The sequence below is a fragment of the Humulus lupulus genome, chromosome X, assembly GCF_963169125.1.
Source record: "Humulus lupulus chromosome X, drHumLupu1.1, whole genome shotgun sequence".
NCBI lineage: Eukaryota > Viridiplantae > Streptophyta > Magnoliopsida > Rosales > Cannabaceae > Humulus > Humulus lupulus.
This window is the reverse complement of record NC_084802.1, coordinates 193,124,703-193,134,921: the sequence shown is the minus strand read 5'-3', so window position 1 is coordinate 193,134,921 and position 10,219 is coordinate 193,124,703. Positions and strand designations below refer to the sequence as shown.

Sequence of the window (10,219 nt, the reverse complement as noted above, 5' to 3'; positions counted from 1 at the left end):
CCAAAGTCCTCCCAAGCCCTAAAAATAGCCTCTGCTGAAACAAGACTAGTGCTAGGGTGTTGAAGACAGTGCATGGGCGCCATCCAAGTCAGGGAGCCACCCCTGCTTTTCCTCTACCTAACGCTGGGGTGCTATCCTTACACCCCTGAACCTTCTGGTTCTTCCTCTGTGTTTTCCCTCGAGTTCCAATCACCAAAACCTCATCTAAACACCATCCAATTTTACAGTTTGACCCCAAAACCTCATCAATACACCAACCTCATCAAACCCCAAGTTTAAACACAATCAAAACACCACTAATACTCAAAATCAACACCTTGAACCATAAAGCTCAAGAACAACCCAAGAACTCCCTTAAACTCATAAAAACCATGAATCAAAGTAGGGTTAAAGCTTACCTCAGTGATGGAATCCAATCTTTAAGTTCTCCTATCCAAGTCCCCAGCTTAAGCCTCAAACTTCTGAGCTTTCTTCCTCAAAACTCAACAAATTCCTCAAAGCTGAGAGAGATGGAGAGAGAAACGTGCTGCACAGCTGAGAGAGAGAAGGTTGTATTTGGCATACTCTATTTTTATGAGGTTTCCTTTTGCTGGGGGAAAGAGTGATAAGTCAGTGGTTTTGACTCAAAATGACACATATGCCCCTAGGGTCAAAACACTTTCCTCAAGCCCTTCAAGGGAAATCCTGTCATTAGCCACTTACCCCGTTAATCATAATTAACGTCTCACAATTCTCGTTACTTTCCATATCCTCAAATAATTACCAAATAATTTCCCCATTACTCGATCCCAGCAATGTACTAAATTACCAAATTACCCCTAGGCTCACCCCGAACCGGGTATTTGACATTATTATGACTAAACCGCTAACTTGCTTCCTAGGATCCTCTTGTTCCGAATAACCAAATATATCCACATAATAATGTGGTCTCAATCCATATACACACATATACAATTATGCCCTCAATGAGCCAAAATTACGAAAATGCCCTTATAATAAGAAACGGCCCCACGTGCATGCAAATACAACCATATAATAATACAACTCACATAATCATGCATTTTATCACATAATAAAACAATAAACCAATTAATGCCCTCCTAGCCCCCAAATCAAGGCACTAATCCATATTAGGGAATTTAGGACGTTACAATACAACACCAGCAGGAAGAGCTGCCTCCTCGGCGGCCTTGGCTTTGCACATGGCAAGCACCTCGGCCTTTGTATCCACAGAAAGCAAGTCGAGATTAAAAGGCTTGTTCAACTTCCATATCTTATAGAAGCAATTGAAGCAGATTTCTTCTTAACGTGCTAGATCAACATCTTTGTCTTGCTTCCACTCCTTAATCTATTGATTCTTCTTCTCAAACTGATCGGTTAAAGTTTTGATGACTTGGGTCTTCTTGTTGTTCTCGTCAGCCAAGTCGTTCAAGGATTTATCTCGATCGGCAATTGTCTTTTTCGCTTGCTCAAATTTTTACTGGAGATCTTTCTTAGACTTGATCAAGCCTTCATTTTCTTCCCGGACCTGAACCAACTATTCTTTCAAAACCTTGACCAGCTCTTTATAATCCACTACTCGACGTTGAGCATGACTGATTGTGACAAGTCTCTGAACAAAAAAGGTAGTTAGTACGAGGCCAATCAATATGAAAATACATATGGTTATGGTAAAGTACTTACATTCATCACTTCTATGAGGCCTCTCCTGAGGACATCCTCAACACTCTGCCGGGGAAGATTATCGAAAGCACGGGTCATCCTCTCATGATTAATTATCTGGTTAAGCAGCTCTCGACCATACTCGCCAGAAAGTCATACATGTTCACTTAGGCCACCTGTACCAGTTGTTGGTCGGACAATTTTCTTTGGGGTAGGAGGGTGAGCAGCCTATTTTGAAGGGGCTAAGTTACCTTCCTGGTCTTGACTTGTGGTCGGGACTGTTATCGCAACCTTTCTCGGAGGACTTACACTGCTTCCATCGCTAACTTTCCTTTTCTAGGTAGAAGGAGTGTTAAACTGCTTGAACATGTCCGAATCTGCAAAAAAAGTGGAACAACTCACCAATCAGAAAGAAAGAAAAGTAGAGAAAAAGAAGAAATAATTACAAGTATAGAAAAGATTCTACCATGACCGTGTACCTCTACGAAGTCTACTATATCACAGTTATTCTCATATTTATCTAAAAATTTGATTGCCCAAGAGTTTTCTTCTTGACAATTGCTATATGAAAAGTTAAATTGTCCATCCCCATTAAACAAGTTAGCGGGATGAACAGGAAAGTCATAAAAAAGAGCAAACAATGAGTTAGCCCAAAAATAAAATGATAAACTATAGTTTTTACTGGTAGGAGAACCTAGATTGAGGATTTTGTCGAGGAAGCGATCATCATCCTCCGAGGAAGAGCTATCTTCTCTAAGAAGCTCAATACTCTTTTCATTTCCCTGTCGAGTAGGAAGGATGGGACGACAAGACTCCAGGGAATATAAGGCAGCAGCCACGGAAATCATTGAAAAGTTACTTGGCGAGAGTTAACATAGAGGTAGCTTGAGCTTGCAACGTTGATGGCAACAGTTACTTCATGGAAGTACGAGCCAGTGTACTACTAGGAAGTCCCCTCTGGGATGATATGCAAAGGAAGCCTATGAGAACAATAACCGAGTTCAACACTCGAGATCAGAGGTTCGTCAATGTAGAAGAGGCGAGGTCAATACTTAAACTGACTCCTCCCCCCTCAATAACTACAACGACCAACATTAACTCAGCTACGAACTTGGCCATGACAGCTGCGGTTCAACCCTCAGGAGAAAATTCTTCTAAAAGAAAAAAAAACGAGGGAAATAACCTTGAAGCAGATAAGGGAAAAATGAGAAGGGAGATAAGCAATTCTCCAAATACACCGTGTATACCGAGCTCACAGACACTCGTGAGAACATATTTCTCACAAATGAAAATCAAGTCCCCTTCAGACGACCTGAAGGAATGCAACATCACCGTAGCAAGAGAGATTCAGATAAGTTCTACAAATTTCACATAGACATAGGCCATACAACTGAGGAATGTAGATAGCTAAAAGATGAGATCGAGGGATTACCTTGGACAGTATGTCCGAAACCGGAATCAAGCCCAGGCTTGGCCTAGTCAAAGAGCAGCTTCGACTTTACCTACTTAACAGGTCACGGAGCCACCTGCAAGGGAGGATAATCGACCTCCCGGAATTGATGTAGAAGATGTAATGACCATCGCTGTGGGACCTCACATTGCAGGGGCTAGCAAAAATTCTCAAAAGAGGTATGTCCAAGAGCAAAAGACAGGAGATGGATCTCCCTATGTGCTTGAACCGCGAGATCCAAAACAATAGAGGGTTGAGACCCAACCAATCACTTTTACCGAAGAAGACGCTTCCCAAGTCCAATTTCCTCACAATGACCCATTAGTCATAACGTTCCAACTCGCAAAACAGGAGAGTTAGTCGGGGAGAAGTCGTGTAACCAGGCCTATAAATAGTCTGGGAATAGTCATTTATAAGGAGATGCCATTTTGGACTGAGAAACATTATGTGAAATTGTTCTTCCTTTAAGCTTTCACGCAGATTTAAATAAAAGTGACTCGTGGACGTAGGTAGATTTTAACTACTGAACCATGTAAAAATCTTTGTTCTTCTTTTCTTGCTAAATTATATTTTTGCTTAATTGCTCTTATTTTTAATTGAAGAAAAATGTTGTCAACACTTATGTTTAAGACAGAACAGTTTATCTAGACTATTAAGTGTAGCAACACAAAGAGATAGAGGTACCGTATACAATATAGATTGTATTAGACAGGGACACGATGAAAGAAATAACTTCTGATAATCTCTGTTAAAATATAGAAGTTAAACATTCATCAATTGATGGTCGTTTGAGACTTGACCTCAATCCTGAAGTGAGTGATGAACTCCTATTTGTGCTTTTATGACTTTTGACTTATCGGGTAAGGTTCAATATTCCTACGACTGAATTCCTGATATCTTGGAGTCATAGAACTACAAGTTGTTGGGAAAATACTTCACATATATGGAATCTAATCCTTACTTAAATAAAAGCATATTAGTTGTTCCTTTTAGTGTTGATTCGGGGCTTGAACATAGAGCGCTTAATTTTTGTTAGAGAACAAAAATTTCATTCTATAATTAAATTTATAGAATAATGTTCATTAGAGGATCAATGTAACTAATTGATAAAAATATAATTAGAGAGGTTAACAGGCATTAAAACCTAGCTCTAATTATGAACAACTAACAGAGGGTCATAACTCATGCAATGACTAAATCAATGGACGACTTTATAGTTATAGCTTCTAATAATATAAGAATGTAGGTTTGAGAGTTCAACTATGAATTTCTAGTGGAATAATTCATAGTAAATAAATTAATTAATGGAACCAAGAGTTAGTGAAATTAATTAAATTATTGGAGCTTACAACTACGGGTCCATACTGTCCCCGTTTGAGCTCGATAACTCATAGGTATGATTTTGGTATTAAAAGAAAATAATTAAAAATAATAAAATATTATTTTTAATCTCACAAATTAATATTTTTTTTTTATTAAGAAGGAAAATGAGATCCATTAACCAACCAAAAAATACAACTGTACAAGGTAATTCACCCAATACAACCAAACCAATACTATACAAACAGAGAAAGAAAAAGCAACCCACCCAATCTAATTACATTGTAATTTTGTCTATAAATCTATGTTCTTGTAATGTTAACTTCCTATTCTTAACAATGAATAATCTGTACTGAATTATATTCAATATATCATTATAGAAATCACAAACAGGACATAAAAGTGATTCAAGTGGAATACAAAACCTGATCATGTTGTCTCTAGTAAGAAGTTGAGAATTCACAACTTGCCAAAGTAAAAATTGATGCTTAGGGATAGATAGCTTGCACCAAACAGCTTGATGATAGCCCACCTGTTGTTGGCAAAGAGTATTGTTATAGAGTTTAGAGGCTTTAAATATCCCTGTTACACCAGCAGCTTTCACCTCAGATTGACTGAATTTTCCCCTCAAGTGGCAAAGTTTTCTCCAATACCAGCTTGAATCAGATTTTAGCTTGTAATTCCAGAAATTGGAGTCTTTCAAATAGATAGAGTTAATCCATTTGACCCAAAGAAAATCAGGCTTCTCTGAAATGGCCCAAATATACTTAGCTAAAATAGCTCGGTTCCAATTTGAACCATCCCTGAAACCGAGACCACCATAAGCCTTAGGGTGACAAACTTTCTTCCAAGAAGCAATGTGAATCTTGCTTCTATTACAAGTAATACCCCAGAGAAAGCCACGAAAAAGCTTCTCAACTTCCTTAACAACACTTTGGGGAAGCACAAATATGCTCATCCAGTAATTACGAAGCCCAAACAAAAATGAATGGATAAGCTGAATTCGGCCAGCAAATGAAAGATGCCTACTAGCCCAAGTATGTAACCGCAATTTGATCTTTTGGATTATAATACCACAATCCTCAGGTTTCCACTTAGTTAGCCGCATAGGAACGCCTAAATACTTGAGAGGAAAGGTCCCTTCATTAAGCTGAATCTCATGAGCTATGGTCATTCTATCTGCGCATTCACTCCCCCAAAAAAGATGTGAGACTTGCTAGTATTAACATGGAGACCTGTAGCAGAACTAAACTCCTTTAGAGTTACTTTAAGCACTCTAACAGCAGAAAGAGACCCCTTCCAAAATAAAATCAAGTCATCAGCAAAGCACAGACTAAGGAGCTTGAGACTTTTACACGTAGGGTGAAATCTGAATGTGGAATTTTGAGCCACCAGTTGAAGACTCCGAGTACGATATTCCATGATTAGTACCAACAAAAGTGGAGAAATAGGATCACCTTGACGCAGCCCTTTCTCACCCTTGAACCCTTCCATTCATAAGCAAGGAGTATGTTGTGCTTTTTAGACAAGTCATAATCCAACCTATATACCTCATAGGAAAACATAAGGACTTCAAAAGGTCTTCAAGACACCACCAATCAACAGTATCATAAGCTTTGCTTAAGTCTATCTTGATGGCACATCTAGGAGAGGTAGTTTTCCTCCCATAACTCGTGATGAGATCTTGGAATATCAAGATATTATGAGCAATAGATCTACCCTGAACAAAAGAACCTTGATTCGGTTGAACTAAATCAGGAAGGACCATGGCCAAATGAGAACACAACGGCTTAGATATACACTTGTATATAGTGGAACAACAAGCAATAGGCCTATAGTCCACAGCCCGAGAAGGGGTATCAGTTTTAGGGAACAAAGAAAGAGTTGTATTATGAAGCTCGGCTGGAAAATTCCTGTCTCAAAGAAATGTCCAACTGCTCTACATATTTCACCTCCAATATCCATCCATAACACCTTGAAAAAAGCATAACCAAACCCATCAGGACCCGGGGATTTGATGATGGGAATGCTAAAAAACGCAGATTGGATTTCCTTATGAGAGAATTGTTTCAAGAGAGAGAGCTGCTGATCAATCGAGAGTTTGGTATCCATCTCAACACACTGTAAGTTTATCTTTGTAGTAGCTGAGCTAGGACTACCCATAAAACTTCTAAAGTGATCCAAGAAATGAGATACCACATCAGGAAAATTATCAATTAATCTACCTTGCTCAGTTAGATAGGTGGCAATTCTATTCTCTTCTTTACGCTTTTTCAAGCAAGCATGAAAATAAGAGGTGTTCATATCTCCCTTCCGTAACCAAGTAATTTTACTTCTTTGAGCCAAAAACTGTGGTACATTTGCTCCTGAACATGGAAAGCTACAACAGCAGACGTTGCTATCTCTTGAAAAACAGGGTCCCTAGGATGTTCTTGAGCTTGGAGTTGAGCTTCCTGGTAATGATCCTTTGCCTCCTGATATTTCACTCCTATGTCTCCAATATTATCCCTGTTAAATCTCTTCAATCTATGTTTCAGCCTCATGGTCTTCAAGTAAATAGCCTTCAAACCAGTCCCATTAATCGGTTTCCTCCAGCTATGCAGAACCACCTTTTTGAAATACTGATGATCTGTCCAAAAATTATAGGACCGAAACAGTTTAACACCCATAATCTCCATGGATGTTGCAGAAATGATACAAGAACAATGATCAGAGACAGTTTCCCAACGAAAAACAGCTGTGGAATTAGGAAAACAATCAAGCCAGTCCTCATTAGTAAAGACATGGTCTATCTTAGAGTAGATACAAGCTGGACCATCTTGGTTATTTGTCCATGTAAAAAAAGATCCAGTACTTTTAAGCGAATCCACTTGATTCCCAACAAGCCATTGAGAAGAATCCATCAATTCTGATTTGGAAACAGATTTACCACCACTTCTATCCTTAACATTAAATATGGCATTAAAATCACCCAGGAGAACCCTAGACTTTGCAGGGAAAGTAAGCCTAGTTAAGCCTTGCCATAACCTCTTCCTTTCCTCCACTGTATTGAGCCCATACACAAAAGCTGCACAGAAGGCATGTCTCTGACCAGCCATTTTAACAAAATAGTGGACATACTAATTAGTCTCCTCTATAATAATAACCCTCACAAATATCTTCCTCCAAATGATCAATATTCTGCCTTCAGTAACAGGACTGGAATAACAATCCCAATTAGTAAATTTATGAGCCATTAGCTCCATGACATTATTCCTCTTCATTTTAGTTTCCAATAGAGAACCAACCCCCACTTTATTTCCACTACATATATCCAAAACAAAAGTCTGCTTTTTAGAACCATTCAACCCCCTCAAATTCCAACTCAAGATATTGCAATTATCCATAAGAAAAGTTAGTAACAAAATTACCTCCTTTCTCACCCTTCGCCTGCTCTTGAAGCACTTCAAATGAGATTTTCCTATTCTGTCCTTGCCCAGTCGGAACTTTAGCAGCCAATGTACTATCAGTTTCAGTTGGTCCTTGTTTGAAAAGAAGAACCACTTTCTTTGGAGTTTGCTAAGTAGCTTCACTGATGTTTTGTCCCTCAGCAACAGTAGTTGCATTATCTAATCCCTTAGACAGATCAGGAACATCAACCATATGTTGGTTTCCCTTGTCCCTCCCCTTCTCTAAATCAATTTTATGCCGAGTGTCCTTCTTGATGTTATATTATTTTATAATATAATATAATGTAATATTATATTATATTATAATATAATGTTTTAGATTAAATAAATGTGACAAAGTGTGCCACATATTGTAACATATAATAGAGAGTTACAATATTTAGATATATGATATATCCAAATAATGTAACATATTTGGTGTTACAAATTTGTAACTTCCAAATATTACCCTTTATTGTGTAAAATTTTTGTTACACAATATTGAGATGAATTTCATAAAGCCATATGTGATATGGCTGTTAGAGTATGATTTTAACCCCAATAATGTGTTTTGGGAGTTACAAAATCATTTGGGAGGGTTTGGAACCGTTTGGAAAAACAACACATTTTTTAGTGCTGAAAATGGTCGGTGGCCAACCACTGAATGTTGGTGGCCGCGGCCTGTGGGACAGAGGCTAGTGGCTGCGGCGACAGGCCAAAAACTGACCATTTTTTCAATCTTTGTTGAACGGCTCAAAAAACCCAAATAACTCCCAAATCTCATTTTTAATTCCATATTAATCCAATTAAACATTGGTAACAACCATGGGGGTTGGTGTAATTTGAAATTCAAAGGGTGTCTCTAAACTCTATAAATAGGAGCCTATGGCTCACTTGTAAGACACAACTTTTCTATCCATTAGAGCACTTGGCTAGAAACACCTTGAGGCTTGATAATTCCAGAAAGCATTTCCTATAATCTGTGAGAGATCCCTTAGTGCTTGAGTTAGGGGGAAATAAGCTTTTGGACAAAGGTTTCTAACCTTGTTCAAGTTGGTGATCCCCAACACTCTTCACTTTGGTAGTGTGAGTGAGAGTTGCTTCTATTTATTTTGTTTATTCTTTCTTTCTATTCTATTTCTCTTCATCTTCATATTCTTCTATTTTGATTATTTGTATTTCTTGTTTTGGGTTGTAATCTTCTTTTCTTTATTTCAAACATTTTGCTTTGAGTTGTATTTTCACTATTTTATTCTTCTTCTCTTCTTCTTGCATTTTAGTTTATTTGTATTTTCAGTTATAGAATTGTAACCTTATTCAATCAATCAATATTTATTTGTAATATATTGTCTAGAGTTGTAATATTATTATCAATTTCCATTGAGGCAAAATAATTTTTCCTAACATTCAAAAGCTTACCCCTTTTTGTTTCAATGGAAGGGGAGACAATCAAGATCATGAACCAAGACCTAGTGAGATTGGATAGGTTTGATGGATCCAATTTTACTAGGTGTCAAGACAAGGTGAGGTTTTTTTTTAACCACTCTCAAAATCGCCTACATCCTTGAGTCTTCCTTGGCACCTCTAGCTGAACCATCCGACAAAGACACTCCCGAGGAGGTGGAGATGAGAAGGAAGAGGGAGGAGGACAATCTCCATTGTAGGGGTCATATCCTCAACGCCCTATCTGATAGGCTCTATGACCTCTACACCGAGACCAAATCGGCCAAGGAGATATGGGATGCACTTGAGAAAAATTTTAAGGCGGAAGAGGAAGGTACCAAAAATTTTTTGATATCTCAATACTTCGATTTCAATTTTTTTTGGTGATAAACCTATTCTTCCTCAAATTCATGAATTGCAAATAATTGTTAACAAATTGAAAGTGCTAAAGATTGAGCTTCCCGAGGCCTTTCAAGTTGGTGTTATAGTGACTAAATTACCACCAACTTGGAAGAGCTATAGGAAAAGAATCCTTCATAAAAATAAGGATTATTCTTTGGAGGAAATCCAAAAACATATTCGAATCGAAGAGGAATCGATATGTAGAGATAAACTTGTGGAGGGGTCTAATGGAGAGACTTCCAAAGCAAATGTGGTGTCACAACCAAAACATCCCAAAAACAAAGGGAAAAATGGTAACGAGAAACCTTTGGGTCCAAAAACCAACCCAAACAAGTTTAAGGGCGAGAAATGTCCTTGCTTTGTGTGTGGGAAAAAGGGCCACTATGTGTTGCACCCACATTATTTTGATATAATATAGCCAATAATCACATGATTGCATTGCATTGCATTACATATCATACAATATGTATAATTTGAGCATATGCATATTCTTATAAGTGTTTTCATGTATAAG

General features: G+C 37.9%; 1 protein-coding gene across 1 annotated transcript; it reads right to left on the bottom strand.

Moving 5' to 3' along the window:
- Positions 1-6,732: 6,732 nt before the first annotated feature.
- On the bottom strand, positions 6,733-7,530 carry LOC133806565 (uncharacterized). The gene has a single exon (XM_062244655.1). It carries the CDS (start codon positions 7,528-7,530, stop codon positions 6,733-6,735), a length of 798 nt encoding a protein of 265 aa, XP_062100639.1.
- Between the last annotated feature and the right edge of the window lie 2,689 nt (positions 7,531-10,219).